Source organism: Malurus melanocephalus, unplaced genomic scaffold (assembly GCF_030028575.1).
Source record: "Malurus melanocephalus ecotype Western Australia unplaced genomic scaffold, MMel_1.1 scaffold_81, whole genome shotgun sequence".
Classification (NCBI taxonomy): domain Eukaryota; kingdom Metazoa; phylum Chordata; class Aves; order Passeriformes; family Maluridae; genus Malurus; species Malurus melanocephalus.
Window position 1 is genome coordinate 1,384,400 of NW_026623313.1, and position 18,831 is coordinate 1,403,230.

Genomic DNA, 18,831 nt, shown 5'->3' on the forward strand with positions numbered 1-18,831 from the left:
TACTGAGACAGCTTTTATCTACCGTGTTAAGGTGGGTTTTTTTTCAGAGATTTTTTCAATTTACAGTAGCAGTTGCTGCCACAGTGCWTCCTTAGTATCCCTACTTCATTTTGGAGCCTATGAGACTAAACATATTACCACAATTTTTATTTCATCTGACATATGGTGTAACAAGACAATGTGATCCTTTGAGAAATCTAGGCTGTTTGTTGAGTCTTATGGTATTTTGTGGTCTGTTATGCATGCTTGATTATAATTGGTATAAAAATGGACCTAAACATACAAACTGTTTAGACATAATGCTAGTTTCAAAATCTAATCCTGTTGATGTAGAACTAGCTGCAAAATTGTATGTGTAATAGCTTGAGAATAGCAATAAAATTTCAAATTGCTACTAATTAGTGTGTGATTCACAGTGGAAAGTAAAGTATTTTTCCCTTTTTTATTGAGCTGTCTGATTTTTTAATATTTTTGTATGACCTCAATCATTTTGTCTGTCATGACTGATCATGTTAACTTCCTGTACTGCAGAAAATGCAATACCTGGCTTCTGGTGCTTGTCATGACAAAGTTGTCAGAACCATTGAGATCYCTGAATATGCTTTGCTTCCTTTGCCACTTCCACTGATGGAAYATGAGTTAGTAATTTCTATAAGTGTATTGTCTCAGTACCAGAAAGAACTGTGGAACAATCCCAACTGTGCTTAGATTTTTAGGCTTAGCAATGTGTAAMAAGTACTATGATGATCTAAGAAATTTTTTATTCTTTATAATCAATGTGACAGCAGATTGTACCACTCACTGGCAAAGGGTAAGTAGAGAAGAGCAGTGGTACTCTGGTGAACTTTTAAGGCCTTATGATCAATAATACCTCTATCTCCTTTGCACACTTGCTCATGTTTGTGTCCTCTCTGCCAGTAGTATTCTGTAATGATTTATTTTTCCCTTGGACCAAGCTATGCACACAAAGTGGAATTTACCTCCATAAAATGGTAGCTTTAAGCTCATTTTACATGCCTTATCATTCCATGCATCTTTTAATATGATAAATTATTATTTTATAATGATTGTCATTGCATTTATACCTTACTTGCCTTTCTCCCCCTTACCTACGCAATAAAATGTCATCTTTACCTGAAACACTTGTTCTGGAGGAGGTAGAGAAGGGTATTGAAGAAGTGTGGGGTGAATAAAATCAAAAGTAATGCAAGGGGTTTTTTTTTGTCTTTTTTTTTTTTTTTTTAGCTAATCTTTCTCAATTGTCTTTGGCTATAACAGCTGAAAATATGTAGTGAAAGGGTTAAGTCGGCATGAAAGAATTCATTTCCACTTTAATGACCTAGCCTTGCTGGGTTAGGACGATGGGGAACATGCTTCTGACTTGTACTCCTATTGCCAATTAACACCTCCTATAACAGGTTGCCTCAGCTAGTCATTGAAGCAGAGGCAGTAGAAATAGTTTACATGCAGCTTGTTTTTCACACTAGTTGTTTAATACTCACAAAATTAAACTATTAAAAGGTTCTTTCTTTGCTTACTGGGAAAGAAATAAAACACGATAGCAGTCATTGTTTGCTTGCGTGTCCTATGTTCATATTTAAATTGTTCCAGTTGCAAAAATAAATAAAAAGTAGTAATGATTCTTTTATTTTACACAGTAATATGTTGTTTGGTGCATTAAAGCTGAGATGTACTTTACAGCACTTTAGTTCACTACCTTTGGGTTTTTATTACAGTTGCCCCTGCAAAACTGAGTTTCTTTGAAACAGCTATGATTTATTTCAAAATCACCTTTTGTGCTATTAGCATGAAGCCAGAGCAGTGTTTAAGATCCATTTAAACAATGGGAGGTGTATCCCTTTGTGGAATATTTCTCAGTTTATTCTGTAATTAATCAAGTCCACTTACTATACCTATTTGAATAAATGTAAAATAGTACAAATAAAGAGCAGTGCTCTAAAATGACACTTTAGTTCACATTTAATAATAAAATTGGCTAAATAATTGATATCAGTTCACACTAAGAGAAAGGTGAAGTAATATACCTAAAAGTGTTAACAAATTTGCTAAAAGGCCTGAGTAGGTAACACTTCAAGGCGTGAGTTTTTATCCTGTAAGAATGAAAAATGCCTTTAACACTTCGTCARCAAGGGCTGCCCAAGTAAAGGACTGCTTTTTATATTGGATCATCTCTTTAACTATTTGAAACAAAAATAGTAACATGCATGATTTAATATTACAATGTAATTTTCTGCTCATAACTTGTATGTGATTCTTTTTCCCTCACACATCTTAGTAAAACAAAACTAAAAGTATATTTTAATAGTGGTAACTTAATTTTATCCATTATTATTGAACTTGGAATTCTGCCACAAAAACAATCCTGGAGTTTGGTTGGGTTTTATGATGTGGCCATCAGACAGCTCATTTCACTGGCTGAAAGCATGTAGAGTTCATTCAGAAGAAGTATAAATTTTTTCAGTAACATATAAAAGCATTTTTAATAGCAGTTCTTTAAATTTAATAATTACTGAATCCAGCTTATATGTGCACAGTTGGGAAAAAGAATGTTCAGTATTCCTTGCCGTTTCCAAATCTATTTTTTCTCCAATTCCCCAAGAAATAATCCAGTAGACCTGTAGGCCTGCAGTAGGCTGTTTTGTGATGAGATGGACAGTCTTCCAAAACCATGCCATGGTGTAGCTGTCCTTGGAATACACTCATGTAACCAAAAATACCAGCAGAYCTTTGCACTGCGGGCACAAACGTTTTCTTCTCTGGGTTCCTGATAGCAGTTAATTTAATTTGATGCTCTGCTTTGTAAGGGTGGTGCTTCGTTGTTAAAGTTGGCAGGCAGTGAAGTTTATGAGCAGTGGTAATAGCACATACTGTGGAGGGTCAGTGTAAAATATTTGCCTCCATGCTAATAAAACCTTTTTTCTTCTTTGCTTGATGAAAGAAATGCATAAACTTTTGTGAGGGATTACCAGAAACAGGCCAAAGAGGTCTCAAAGCCTGTAACTCTTAGCTGGCTCCCACATACTGTAACTAACACAGAGAAGCTGGGGCTGTCACTCCAGGGCTGTCTTAGATTATCAGCCATTTGTGAAAAAGGAAGTGATCAGAGATRGAAGAAATTGGTTCCAGTTTCCAAATGTCTCTTTTTTCAAATCACCTGAAGTCAAGTGAACTCTTGGAAGACCCAAGTTCCATTCTCTTGGCTTTATCTGTTTAATCCAAAAAGTTTTATGTTAAGAATTTTATGAACTTTGGTTTAGAATYTTCTGTAGAAATACAAATGTGTGCTTCTAGTATTTTATGTGGTAGTTTATCCTTGGTAGAAAAATAATSTGAAACATGACCTATGGATCATTTCCTTCTTAAAATTCATGAATTTCAGTACTCTTTTGAGAAATTCAATGTAATCAATATTCAAAACAAAGAAAGGAATATTAATATGAAAATTAATACATGTAATTGGTATGGTGCAATAAGGATTTTCATTTTCCCATAATTTAGCTAGTTATTAAAATCTATAAGAAGAACAGAGCAGACAGAAAGGAGATAGTGAGGTCTCACAAAGAAGCATCAGTGACCAATTGGTATGTGCTGTGTATTTGTAAGATGACTGAGAATTAACAAACCTGCCTTGTGTACTCCCATTAGCTAATTTTTACAAGTTCAGGTAAATTAGTGCATGGTAAGAGTGGAAACTCATGTTTAATATTTTTACTATGTCTTGCATGTGCTTAAAGTGAAGCAGTAAAGTATGCATTTGATACCTCCTAATCCTTAATGTGGTAATTTTTATATATATTTAAACACRTGTAGTATGTAAAATCCTTCACAGTGAATACTATGGCTTTCAAAAAATAGCAAAAGCTAAGCAAGTTGGTTTACACCAATGATGCATTCCTTTATGAATTAGCAACGTTCCCTGTGGTGAAAATAAATCGTTGACTGTGGATGCTGGCAACAGGAATTCAATGTAAGTTTTGGAAACAAGCTATTTTATCTCATAGAGTGCCTAAAGATTTGATGAAGTATTAAGTATCCCYACCTCTGGACCATCATCAAGATAAATGAGCATTTGGATGCTCCAAGGAGTATAGAAATCATAAGGAAATATTAGGGACACCCTGCTTTAGTTCCCATCTTCACTTAAACTAAAGGTGATTAATTTGCCTTGTTACAGAAACACAATGTATTAATGTTTACCTGTGTTTCCTCCCTATTAGTGGTGAATCTACTGACCTTAAAATAAGAAAAGTTRCAAATAATAAGCTCTTATCAGTTGAAGACACAGGCATATATATAGGGGACAGAGCTGTGATTAATGCCTCAGCTGCAGGACAGGTGTCAGTGTGATTTTAACAAACACTGGAAATTCCTCAGAGGAGAGTTTGTTCAAGAGCCATAGGCTGCGGAGTAAACGTCAGTTCCAGCTCCTGATTTTTCAGAAGCYAGTCTCAGTCAAATCAAAATTAGCCTTCTAGAAATCATGGAACTATTARATCTGTACTAATCTGAGGGAGATTTTTATTATACTATTTATTTTAGAAAATAAATGGTGCAATGGGATGGTTGCTTACAGGGAAATGTTAAAATACGTAACAAATGTAGAATGYATTTGGTGATCACAGCATATGTAATATGGTTCTTCCTAAAGCAGAAGATTACTGGTTTGTATTTTTGTCTTCCCTTCAGAGCATCTCTGGTCTAGAACTGGTAGAAAATTAGGAGAGCTTTATRTATGAAAGAAAGGTTTTATTTACAAATTAGGAAGTTACTTTTAAAATTAAAACTCRACTTGTCTGGGCTAATTCTTAGCAGTGATTAAGTGGAAGCATGAGTCCTTTTGCTTTCCTAATTTTAAGTGAGCACTTCTAAGTGAATAGACTTTAAAGTAGGAGAGATACAGTTAAAAAAGTAAACKGATGTGTTTATGGAGAAAAAACATAGGAACAGCATTACAAAATGATTGGGCATTTGAGGCTTTGCCAGTCAACCACTTTAATTGTAGAAAATTCAGTATAAGTGATGCAGGTGCTTTGCCCATCTGGTTCTGGGAATGTTCTGAAGAACTGCTCATGGAATTTTTGCACGTGAGTGCTAGAGAAGCACTTCTCCACTGGAGCATCTCACTGTTGGCTAGGGCTAGGCCAGGGAAATACTTGATGGTGGGGTTCATGAAAATTGGCCCTTCGGTGAGAATACTTTGGAAGGTGAAAAGTTAGACCTGCTGGAAGACTGGTGATGAAAAGTCTAAAGTGACAGAAGAACTAGCAATKAGTAGTAAGAAATGAGGAAGAGCAAATACTGAAAGATGGTCAGCAGAGGCTTGAAGTTGTTAGGAAAAGTGGGTATGGTTGGCAGATCTATCAGTGTGAGTTTCAAAATAGAAAGATTGGATTCATARTATAAAGATTGGATCTAGAACTAATAGAGAAGGTATTGATTGACTTTGGGGGGGGTGGGAAGCCCATAACTGAATTTTCTTTCTGTCTTTACTTTTATTCTGAAGACTGATGTTTTTCTGTTCGTGTGAAAATCAAAGTATGCAGAAAGGATAATTCTTATATAAATGTAATATGTTGATTACTCAAGTGTCCAGTTTTATCTTCAGGAGGTARTGGCTTGGTTGATTGCTGTGTCTTGTTTGATGTCATGTGGATGCATGTTGTGTTCAATTTTTTCACTTTAAATGAAAAACTAAGAATTTATTAAAAACTTTTTTCCTGAATTTTGCTTTTAACTGTGGAATCAAAGCTCTAAATCTACAAAGTGTTTGTGTAAAGACACCATTTTCCTCTTTTTACTCAATGTGGAATATCATTTTTTTTTACCATAATCCATAGTTGCTTTGTTGCTCTTCTAAGTTTACATTACCTCATGCAGAAGTAAGCTRTGTCTTCTCAGTGGAAATTTGTTGTACACAATTTGGTAATAAAGTAATGAATGTGCTGTTAATTGACTGTAATGAGGTATTGCACTGATATGCAATTCTTTCTGTAAGAGCAGTATTTTTCTTGCTTCTCAAGAAAGGGACATTTAAACTGCTGCCTCCTGTGTTTTTCAATTTCAACAGTACACAAAACCTGTTTCAACCAATCATTCACACCTGGGACAGTTGTGCTAATTTTTGAATAACTACTCATAAGGCAAAGAGCAAAGTATTTTGTTCACAGCTTTTCCACCTAGGGATCAGAGGTCCGTTTTTTCTCTCACTGTACCAGTGTATCTGCAAAGTACTCCCATAGCCTTTATCTGCAAGTCCTCTTTAGCTGAAAGCTGATGAAGCAAAGGGAAATTGCTGTTTGTGTTGGTGCCAGTTAATCATGCTAGCCCAGCAGCATTTACATTCACACCACTGTAAGAAACACATAGTTAATTGGAGAACTGGCCATATTTTACAGCTGACGAAGGTTAGCATTGCAGCAAGGCAGACTAATGGAAACTTATCTGACTCTTAGCCTGAATGGCTTTGTAACAGGTTTGTATCCACGGCAGTCCTTGTCTGCTTTGTATTTGACTGATTCTGATAAGATTGCTCTTTAGACTGTGTTGTTTCGGGAYGATGGTGACCTGTTACAAAATAATGACAGTGAAAGAAGGTGCTGCAAAGAAGGGTTTGGGAATTGGGTGTGTTTTTTTATATTTTGTAACAACAGCATCTAACCCACWAGATCACAATTACTTATGCGTTTTTCTGTAWGTTTTGTAATMTGCAAAACAAAAGAAAATTTAGAAGCTTTAGAAGTTTAGAAGTTTAGAAGCTGCAGAATAACAATGATGGTGAAAATAATTATTTATTCTTTTTGTAGGGGCCACCAACAGATGCTCCTGCGGTCGATACAGCGGAACAGGTTTATATCTCTTCCCTTGCACTGCTGAAAGTAAGTGTTCTGTGTGAATACTATGTCTGAATATAATGCTAGAGATAGAGCACCTGGCAGCTGTCCAAAGTTAATGGACTTGTGTTGTCTAAGTGCTGGCCAGATAAATTTTAAAAATAAATTAATACTGATTGGAACCCTCAGAAACTTWTTAATTAGTTTTCTTTTGCTGGCTTTGTTTTTACTGTCTTATAGTTTGTTACAGTTTCCAAAAGTGCTACAAGTTGCAAATTAGCTATAGATCAACAAAGGCTGAAAGGACTACCTCAAATCAAACTCAAACCTATTAAGCATATGGTGTCATTTGGTCTTAATTCCAGATGTTGAAGCATGGTCGTGCTGGTGTCCCTATGGAAGTTATGGGTCTGATGCTTGGGGAATTTGTTGATGATTATACCGTGAGAGTGATTGATGTTTTTGCAATGCCACAGTCTGGAACGGTGAGTTCTTTGCATCTAGACYTTGATAATTTTATTTGCTTTTTTGTTTTTYTCCTTATGGTAAATTTGTTTTTTAAAAGCTTTTTATGCTTTACCTTTCTGAAACAATCTGAAGGTATAATCTGTGAGTTATAATTCAAACAATACTAATGGTTAAAGGGTTTCAGTAAAAAAGAAAAAAGTAGTCAAAACTTCTTTTTTAGCAAAGGCTAGTGCTTAAGTATATGAATATATGCAGATGTTGTGTYCTTATGTATGTGTAAATATATATTGGTATAGCATGACTTGTAAGACTTTCAAATTGATAACTTTTCATATACTGTGAGCCAGCAGAAAGATTCAAAATGTAAAAGGTTTGATTAGAATTCTATCATGTCATTATCATRGTGCTATAGATAAACTTAAAACTAGATATACTTCAAATTTGCTGTCTTTGATAGATATTAGTTGCATGTCTCTTAAATGATACGTTTGTGATTTGAAGAAATTACATGCTTAAATTTTGGGTAAGAATATTTCTTTTATGAAGAGATTAAAGAGACAAAGAGTCAAGGGGCATAATTGGAATTTATTATGCTTTTTGTTTTTTGTAACTAGAATGAAATGTTCTTAAAACAAGCATGGGAGGATTCCTTTGTAATTCAGGGCTGCATTTCATGAAATTTTCAAATTCTTTTGTCCTGAGTTTGTTCTATACATATGCATGATATAAAAATCTGCAAAAAGCCAATATGTGATATTTATCTTGAATAAAACCTGCAGAGCTGAACTTGGGAGAAACAACAGGCCACTGTTTGCAGACAAACAGAGGAGAAAAAGGTGCATTCCTATGCCTATCTAATCATATTTACTCATAGTAAAGATTGCTTAAATAGYAATTCAAAATAATATTTCAGCATTTTAAAAATCACATTGAAATACATTTCTAAAAATTATATTTTGYGTTTAAGGGAGTTCTGTCGTGTAGTACTAAAGTATTCAGGTTGCCTTTTTAAACAGATGCTTATGAATATTTTTGTTTGTGTAAAGTTACAAGTTAAAAGATAATACTCCTTCATGTACAACTACTATGATTTTTGTCTCTTTTAAATCAGGGTGTCAGTGTGGAGGCAGTTGATCCTGTATTTCAAGCAAAAATGTTGGATATGCTGAAACAGACGGGAAGGTAAGTCACTGTAAAGAGGGCTGACAGTAACAAGTACTCCCTCCACGGTTTTGAGAAGAAACAGCTGGCTTTCTGCAAAACTAGTGATCTAAGGGCTATTAATTGTGTTCAAAAATAAAAAATTGCCCCCCAAATTAGGTGAGTAGTGTAGCATGTAATTCAGTGCCCCTCATGCATTTCAATTGTCAGGAGATTGTCACTCCTGTTAAACGTACAGCTTTGATTATCGCCCAGAAAGATTAGAATGCTGCTCAATTACTACACAGTACCTGCTTAAGAGATTGATTTTTTAAAATTTAACCCTTTAAATAAGAATTTAAAACATTTTGAAGTTGCAGCTTATTCATAAACAATTTTAATGAAAAGAAAGGGAAAATAATTTTGTGAAAGATCCRACTATTTAAACAAATTTTTATTTCACTCCTACCTCTCAACAGTTGTCGTCTGCTTGCTCAAATTCTTTTACTGTGGGAAAAACTTCAAAATTAATGTTAGCAAAAGGCTCAGCAGCTGAACAGAACAGTGCAAATTGCTTTTTGACTGAGTTCCTAGTTCTACTGCTGGTTTAATTGATATTTAATCCTTTCCCACCGTTGGTTCCCGTTGTCCATGTCTGAAATGGACTTTCTGCCGTGAAAATTCAACCTTCGACGTCAAGGAGTTAAAGAGTAGATATTTACTCAAGTGCTGAAAGGGTAAAAACTGGTTCAGGGAAGGTGTGGTAACAGGGTGAAAAACTGAAAACATGATCTACCACTGCTAATGTGTATCTCTTAATGATAGCCCTCTTTTGTCGCATTTATTCATGTCCATGTTTTCACCATACTATAGTGATTAATTTAAATATTAGTAGTGGTGGTTTTTTTCACAGCTCATCCTAATTTATGCTCTAATATGTTCCTATTTCTTCTTGTGATGCCTGTTTATATTTTATATGTCCTCTTTGTTTCAGACCTGAGATGGTAGTTGGTTGGTATCACAGTCATCCTGGCTTTGGCTGTTGGTTGTCTGGTGTAGATATCAATACTCAGCAGAGCTTTGAAGCCTTATCAGAAAGAGCTGTTGCTGTTGTGGTGGATCCCATTCAGAGTGTAAAAGGAAAGGTATAGTAGGCTTGCTTTTTATTTTTAAGGCACTTCAGTTGGATTTAATATAGAAGTACTGTAAATATGTGCACATACTTGATTTTTGGAGATCCATACTGTATTAAAAAAAAACCAAACAAAAAMCCAAAACCTCACTGTAAATTAAATGATCATTTCTAGTTTATTCTGCATCTTAGATCAGTAGTCCTTAAACAGGCTGGAAGTCTTTGATATTTTCAGTACACATAACCAATCAATCCTCTCTTAATATTTTGCTATTCAGGTGTCGCTCAACAGGTTTACAACTCATAATCCAAGTAGACATTTTTTATATATTACATTTTAGCTACAAAATCTAATATCAGTTACTAACAGATTGGAATAGGTTCAGCCCCTTAATATGGGTACTAAGAATGCACTGATTTGCAGGCGTTGCATGTGATGATTTTTATTAAAATTTCTATTCCAAATGTTTTGGGCAATAAAACTTCACAGAGGAGTTGATATCAAGCATTTGAATTTTTGAGAAGTGTGCAGATAAATTATTAAGTACGTTAAATTATTATGAAAAGAGATTAACTTGCAAAGCATATTGGGTTATAGTTATCCTTTGTTGAAATCTCTTTTGTTCTTGTTTAGTTCTCTTTTTATTTCTTTCTAGCCCCATATGCCATTTTCCTATTTCCTGCCTCATGACAGCAGGGAGCAGCTCTATTATCACCTTCACAGAGCTGTCTGCAAATGTGAGAGGCAATTCGATTTTGCTCAACCACAGGGAGAGTGGATTAGAAAAACTACAGAACGTACAGAAATTGGCTAGGTGGTTTACTGCTTTAAAATACTGCTGAGGTGTTTTGTTTGAGCATGCACTCCCATTGTATTGTAGAATAATTATTGAAATGCGTCATAGTATATATGGATGACATTCATGTAAATTTATAAATATTTTAAAAGCATCCATCTTCTGTAAAACTGTAGTATCACATTTCCTGGGAGGCAGATCTTATTAAAGCTACCAAGCATGGGTTCTCTTAATTTCATAGTACAACGTTCTGAATCTACAGTTGCATTTTCAGTTGGTCATTTTTTTAAATTCTGAATTTTATAACAAATATGTTTATGTAACAGGCAATTCTGGTGGTTTGGAAGCTATTAGACATCTGTATAAATTTTGCTTCTTTTTAAAKTGCATAAAGAGTAGAAGAAAATACAGGTAGTCTGGGGGGGAAAAAAAGATGCAGTAGAACTCTTAATTATTCCTAACTTTTTCTAGAACTTGTGTTTTCCCACTCCCGTAAAAATGTTGAAATAGAATTTTTTTTATTTTGTCAAAATATTATTGTCAAGACTATTAATTGTAATTAATTTACCCCTTACTAGGTATTAAATGCACTAAGAGGAAAAGGTTCCCATTAAGTCACACTACTCCTAYAACACACTTGCTAACTAAGTGCTTCTTTTTAATAACTTTGTTGCCACTGTTGTTTGACATAGATGTCTATCTTYGAGGTCTTTGAGATCAATAAAGTACTTTGAGATTACAACAAAGTAATCCTTGACATATTTATTTTAAATGTGAATAAATTTTTGTCCATCTAAGCATTTCTCAGTTACAGCTGCTCTTATGGCATTGCTGTCAGTACTTGAGATTACTGGAAGTCTTGTAATGTTTGTTTTTCATACAAGTTTTTAGCTGCTACAGTCAGATTAAATTATGTTCTCGGGTTTCACATTAAAAAAAATTTACATCTGTCATGTTTCTGGCAAGTGCATCCTTTATAGCTTAGAAATAAAAAGAATCTCCCAAATTATGAATACCACTTGTAATTAACTTCTTGATTTGGAAGATATGGAATGTGTTCGACTTTTATCATCCTAGTTGGCAAGATCAGTTGTACTGAAATGTGCTTGGATTTTAGATGAACTAAGAGAAGAACAGATATATCAGAGTTCAAGGGGGTTTCTTAGGTCAGGTGTCAGTGCTTCAGGTTCCTGGCTAACTCACTGTGGTGCCCAGAGCCTCTTCGTGTGCTAGAGAGCTCGAGCTCAGCCTGTTTCAGGGAAGTGTCTGCATTTTGCCAGCATCAGCAAATAAAGAACCACTTGCAGAGGTCATTTCACTGATATGGTAACCATTGTACTGGTGGYCTTTAGCTACATGAATCCAAGGTCATTATTCATTATATCTTGCTTGACTGTCTGGCAAAAAATATAGTGGATATGTGGCATAGAAGATTTTAATATTGTGAATTTTGACTGAGATTAGATGTATTTAAAAGCTAAGTCCAAAATAATACATTAGCTAATTTTAGAGCTGCCTCGGGGCATGTCCATGCCCATATAAATTGCTGTGCTTTGTGGTCAGTGAGGCAGTCATGGTTGTGCTGGTGAAGAATRGCTGGGGCAGAGGTTATTTTGATGTGTCAGAAAGTTGCAGTGAATTCTGATGAGGAACCTCAGGTTCACCTTGAGTAGCTAAAACATTAAAAAGCAGTTTGYTCTGCTACTGTAGAAAATAACAACTTATTAAGTTCTTTGTTAACTGCCTCATCTCCATACATGTTTTCTAAACACTTCATAGGGCCAGGATGTGTGATTGCAGTTTAAAGATAAATATACATGTAATTCTCCTCAGTTAAAAAAAAAAAAAGTAATTTTTTGTCTTAAAGCCAATGAGCAAAAATAAAAAAAATCACATAAAATCTTTATATAAAAATAAAGCCTTCATATAGAACAGAAGATTAAATGCCAACTGCTTTAATGACCATTTTAGGACTGGGTTATTTTTTCATAAATATAATAGGATACATGAAGGACAAGCAATTTTAAATACTGGTTTTACTACTCTACATCCATATTCTTGCAGACAAAGCATGTTTTTTCATTACTGTGTACCATATTATGCAATATTTAGGCTAATAGTGCTCCAGTTGTCGGTGAAATTAACTCACAACAGATCAGTGAATTTTAACTGAAGGTCAGTGTTCTCAGAACCCAGAGAGGGAAAGCTTTGGTTTGAATTAATTTTTTTAGCTTGATTTCTTTGAATGAAGTCAAAGTAAATGAAATATGGGCAGTGGGACAACCTGACTAGCTGTTGTTTCATTTTATGCTTACTMATGAACATGTCTTTTATCCCCTCCAGTTTTCCAGTCTGTGCAATGGAAGCTGTAATACATATTTAGACTATTCCACAGAAGCAGTAATTTCATTAAAGATCTGGAATAAAACTAAATATTGACATTTCATATTTATTTCCAACATACACTTTGAAATGTCTGTACAGAGAACCATAAACCTTTGCCAAATGTTAAAAATAAGTGTGGTTTTTGGACCTTAACTTAGCAGCTGTTCTTCACCTCTTAAGGAAAATATAACTACACTAAACCCACTGTAACATAGTTTCTTTAACTCCAAAAGCATTAACTTGCTGTGTTGCACTCATTGTATCATTAAATTTAAAAAAAAAAAAAAAGGTGGTGGCTTCATTTTTGAACTATTTAAAACTTTGGATCTTTTTATAACAGTCACCATTTAAAGTTGTTTGTTCTTCTGAGACGGTTAACTGGTTTCCCTTGATTAATAATTGCTTGCATAAGGATTAGTAAAATATCCGAAATTGTCAAAAGTCCATTTTGTACATCTGAGAAGCTTGTTGGCACTTGTGGTGTTTAGCAGGATTAGTAGCAAAATCTCTTACTTATACAGCAAACTTTAATTTCTGTTAAGCCATAACTTTCCTAGCAAGGCACTATCAGAAGTATTTCTAGAAGATCTATTAGTTTATTAAAATATTCTTTTTTTTAATCGTTTGCTGAGGAAAATAGTAGTTGTAACAATAACTTTATAAATTCTGTTTCAATTACCTTTGATAGATAAAAACAAATATGCTATGCATCTTAATCTTGTGTTATGTGTCTTAAACCAGATCCTGCCACTTTTATAAGAGGATTTTGTGTGGTACTTTATCCTTATCTTAAACTCATTCAGAGGGTCAAAGAAGAAAAAATATGTACRTTTGAGTAGCCTGGTAAATCAAWGTAATTCTAGCTGGGATCTCTGTAGATCATCTAGTCCAACTTTATGCTAAATACAGTGTCAACACTGAGTTCAGATCAGCTCACTTAGTGTTTTGTCCACTTGAGTCTTGAGATTCAACAGCCTCATGGCAATACCTTTTCCAATATTTTATTTTTCTTGCAGTTGTTTTTCCCCCCTTGTATGCATATGATCAGCTCTTCTTTTCAGTTTATTACTGTCTCCTGCCACATACATCATTGAAGAACCTTGTTCTGTGGTTCTGAAATTGGAGTCAGAATGATTTCAGAGTCCAAATGTGGTTGTAGTCTGAAACCATTTTGTGCATGCGGTTTCTTTTCATTGAAAGTCAAAAATTGCCTTCTTTCGTTCAACTAAAGAGATCTTTAGAATTTTATTCTAAAAGGAATAGAAAATGTGCTGAACTTTATCATTTGTTCTTTTAYTCGTTTTTGAAGTACGAAAAAATTACTCTTACCAAGCTGGAGAGAGAGAAAGATACATGCTGGTTTTATCCTCYTTATACAAATAAAGAACCTGAGGAGAGCTGGATGACTTGTTTCCTCTTTCCCCATTTTTGTCCATTGGTACTTGTAAATCTGGGTGACAACCTGTGTGTAATTAGTCATGTAATGAGCATTGCAAGTTTGTTAATACCTGATTTCAGTTTTTTACTCTTCAGAGTAACAGATGGTCATTTTGTTGAGTGCTGACCATAAAAATAGTGATTCTCAAGTAGTTTTGATTTCTTTAGCTTCTTTTATGTTCCAGTTTAGATTAAATTGTCCATATATTACACTGTTTCAGAATTGGTGATTTTTTTTGTGCTGCTAATCCTCCCTGTTTATCAARACAAATATGTATGTGAATGGTTTCATAATTTGGTATTTGTTAGTCTAAAACATTGAAACCAATAGCAGAAAGCAATTTAAGAATTAATTTCCTGAATATAAGAATTGCCATCTACCTTCAAGATTTTCTTCAGCTGAACATATCTTAACACTAGTTTTTTGATTGCATGGTTTTAAACCTCCACTCTTTTATTATTGAAGTGCTGTTATTTTTTTTTAACTTGTCTTTTCCCCTTCTTTGTTTGAATTAACCACAGGATTTAAAGAAACTTTATTTTTTAAGAAGGCAGAAAAAGAGCARTCCTTAAAATGAGATGTGTGGAGACACTAGTGTAATGCCTGAAATTTAAAATCGCCCATTAAGAATTAAGTTTGTGAGAAYTGTAAGCAGATTGGAGTCACCTAACAAGACTTCTTTCATATACCCAACTCCTCCTCCCCACTTCATGCATTTATCTAGATCTTTACCTTTGTTGGTCTTCCCTAGACACAAGTGAATTCAAGAGTCTTAAGGATGCAGCTTGAAATTAGTAATTAAAAACAATTAAACAAAACAGTAAATTGACTATATTACTCTTTTGGACATATGTCTGTTTATTGTGAATTATTATGCAGATAGCATTTAGAAGAAAATGTGTTTTACAATGTGATGCCAACAATTTCATGTCAGAATCTTTTACACCTGAACAACTTCCATTGTTAGAATTGTATTTGCTAATACTTTTTTATTGTAGAGKGAAACGTTCTAAAATGGATAGCATAACTTTTCAGTGTGTAATTTTGATTGAAATATCAAGAATATATTTCTAAGCATTTTGCACAGTGTATAATGCATTTAGATACTYTCACAGTATTGTGCTATTTCTTGCCGTTGACTGGACAGAAACATCCTCATTTGGTCTGGGCAATAACTGAGTTTCAATAGGAGCCTGGTTTGGAGAGTGAGGACGTTGTATGTTTGTGCTGAGTTTGATCACTGTTGGTTCAGTAAAGRCTGATGTTCTTTTTCCTGGAGAATCCTATTTGTAGGATATTAATTGTGTCTGCATCACATTGTGGACCACTTGGTGTTTCCAGGTCAGGCTATGTAAACCTAGGCATAAACTACAAAGTTTTATTACTGCCAGTGCACTACTGTTTTGTTACATTTTCTAGAGTAGTTATACTTATCCAGATTAACGTAATTTGCATGTTTTACTTCCTAATTTTTTTAATGGAGTGCTGAAATTGTTAATATTAATGCTGACATTCTGAAATTTGTTATTTAATATCCTTTGGACTTGTTGTRATTTAATTAAATGAAGTATGTTTACCTATTTAAACCATTAACATAGGTTACTTTAGTTCATGCCCTTCCCTAAAACAGAAAGTTCCAAGACTTTGTTGAAAAGTATTAAATGTTTAATTTCCTTTTGCTATGGTGGATGTGGAATAGTCCATTTATCTTCATTAAGGCATATAGCTTTAAAACTTGTGGCTCTGCTGCTTGAGAGTTATGGATGCATGCCCTCACTTGTCAGGATAAATATATTATGCTGTAGTTCTCTTCCCCTTCCAGTATGGATATTGAAGTTGTACTGCAGATTTGACCACAAGTAAATAATTCTCCAAGGATAGAGAAGGAAAATGCACATACTCCTAGGAATATGTTTTCCAGAGCTAAAATTGACATTTTATAAATAATTTCCATGTTGCAAACTTCAAACTCACAATCACAGCAATTCAGTGATATGCATTTGGCATGAGTCAGTTTCAGTTCTTAGTGCTTTTCATTGGAAATGGCATAAAAAGTATGATTTCTTTGAATTTTTTATGTTGTGGGCTTGCAGGGGACAGAAGATGTTCTTCACTTGTAGTTGTCTAACAGTGCATGGCAGCATAAATAACGAATTGGTCATAAACCTGAGCTGCACTTCTCTGGTCACGTGTTCCATTTCATTTTTAAAGAATCTAGAAACAAACTAAGCAGTTGATAACAGGTCAGTTGCAGGTGATAAAAGAGATTTTAGATGGGACATTACATCTTTTTCCACACCTGGCATAACCACACTCTATCCTTTGCAGTTGTCTTTAAGCACTGGTACGTTTATTCATAAACATATGGCATAAACAATGCATCGCCATTTGAATTCGAAGGATACAATGCATTTATAAAGATAGTCACCATATGCCATAGATTCTTCACTGGAAAAATATTGATGTTAGATTTTTTWAAAATTTAAACAATAAAGGCTGACTTACTGGTAACTGAAATTTACCACTAAAATATAGTGGGACTTGAAAAACAGGACTGTTTCATTCAGTATTGTTTGGAAATTTGATATTGGAGGGATTTAAGAATCAAGTGTGTAAATTAATATTTTTTTAATACCCCATGAAGTTATGAAGACTGTTCTAGAAAAACTGATAATACATACATATAACATTCACACTTGCAGAAGAAGCTAAAAGAAGTCTGGCTACTAAACATCCTAAATTTTAATCAAGCCATTATTTTTAATAATTGTGTGAAGACTGTAAGAGGCCAGGTTTTTATCTAGCTAGCAGTTGAGGTATCCAGTACTGGTCTTAGATTGTGAGTAAATTTGAATCATATTAATTATAGCTGTCCTGAAATTTACACTGAACAGATTTGTAAATTTTCTTTCTAAAAATACATTATATGGACTCTAGTGTGGGCTGTTGACCCCAGGCAAATGCTAAAAAAATGCTGTATAGTTATTGTTTTTTAGATTATTATGCATTTTGAAGCTAAGACAGATGTACAAAAAGATGCAGTTTTTATTTTGTATTGGCAGCTTCCAAATATTTAGTATCTATTTCCAAGAACTGCAATTAGTAAAGCATCCATGGTACTGAAATCCACACATCCCACAAGCTAATTATATTTGCAAGGTCAGATTGAATACATATTTTCAGAAAAATAAAGGGTTATATAAATGTGTCTTCTACTTGGCTGTTATATCACAGTTTGTTGATCTGGAGTATAATGTGTACAATTCACAAATTTGTCTGATAACAGAAAGTGGTGTGTGATTGTGTTTATTTTACTAACCAGTATATTCACAGCAATCACTTCCAAATATCTCTCCAGTAAAGATGTGTTAATTACAAAACAGACAAGGTCTTCTATTATATTAAAGCTACTAACAAGAAGACAGCAGGAATCACACATGTAAATAGCATCATCAACCCCTATTTTAGTCCTCTGTTTTGATCTGTGAGTTGCGCATAGACCAAAGGTGCTATTAAAGACTCAGTATATGAAATAGGCAGCATTATATGAACAAAATTTATTCAACAAGAAAACAGACCTTTAACATGAATTTAACAAGCCTGAGAAATTATAAACTCTCATATGCTGCAGATTCATGCAGTGATAATAAACAAAAAAGGAAAGTAAGAGGTTTCCTTAAGCTAGCCAAACTGCTAATGGTTTTGTTATAAGCTGTCTGCTGTTGGAATGACCTCTGAAAAGTCTGGAGACACTTACACAACAAAAAATTAAATGGTCAGAGTGGTGAAAGAGTTGCACTATGGAAGTGCATTTAAAAAAARAAATACCTTCACATTTCTGGAAAACATCCCAATGACATAGACTTCTGGTTAACTTTTTTATGTCTTTTTAGAAAAGGAATTTAGCATGAAGCTTGGAAAAGATTTTTTACCAAAAGAGTACATGCTGCATTACATTACATAGGTAATTTAAGTACAATGAAGGCTTAATATTTTTGGCTGGGAAATACTGACTTCTTACAACAAAAATCGAAGCTACTGAGTGGTGGTTTGTGCTGTTTTTAATTAATCCTTAGRAGTTCTTTGTTCAAAATACTGTGTCTAAAGTTTCCATCGTAGAATCTGGGGTGACCATGTTTCTGTCATCCACCTGCATCATTCTGTATTTCAAAATACACAAACGTAGAGAGGAGACTTCAACTTGTACACACCTCCMAGTGCCCACTGGGGCTTTTTTCTTGGATCTTACTGTGGCATAATTAACACCTACTTCACCCATTGCTCATTAGTACACTGGACATTAATGAGTCTATTTATTTTTATGTCATCCTCTAAAGGGGGGGGTAGTTTATGCTTGCTGTGAAAAAAGCAACTACATTTCATAGAAATTAATATGTAGGATTTATTGTTGTATTTATGTTTTTATTGTGTATTAGGTCTAAATTTAGCCTCCAGGTTGCTGAGCATGTTAGTTTCTTTAAGATGGTTGCTATAGTGATAGCAGCAAATTCCTTTAATCTTAGTGTAGTTAAAGTATTTAGTTACCATTGGTCATCAGAGTGCAACTAAGATGAAAAATAGCATTTGCACTTGTACTTTTTGTACCCCTCTGAGGTTGTA

The 18,831-nt window shown here is 34.2% G+C and overlaps 1 protein-coding gene across 2 annotated transcripts in view; it reads left to right on the forward strand.

Annotated features, from left to right (window-relative positions):
- The window catches only part of PSMD14 (proteasome 26S subunit, non-ATPase 14), a 45,686-nt gene that overhangs the window by 15,133 nt on the left and 11,722 nt on the right, over window positions 1–18,831 (forward strand). For both annotated transcript variants that reach the window (XM_057367645.1, XM_057367646.1), the window contains 4 exons: window positions 6,825–6,896; window positions 7,217–7,336; window positions 8,431–8,501; window positions 9,454–9,604. In XM_057367645.1, the coding sequence (XP_057223628.1) occupies window positions 6,825–6,896; window positions 7,217–7,336; window positions 8,431–8,501; window positions 9,454–9,604 (414 nt within the window). The remainder of the gene's footprint in view (window positions 1–6,824; window positions 6,897–7,216; window positions 7,337–8,430; window positions 8,502–9,453; window positions 9,605–18,831) is intronic.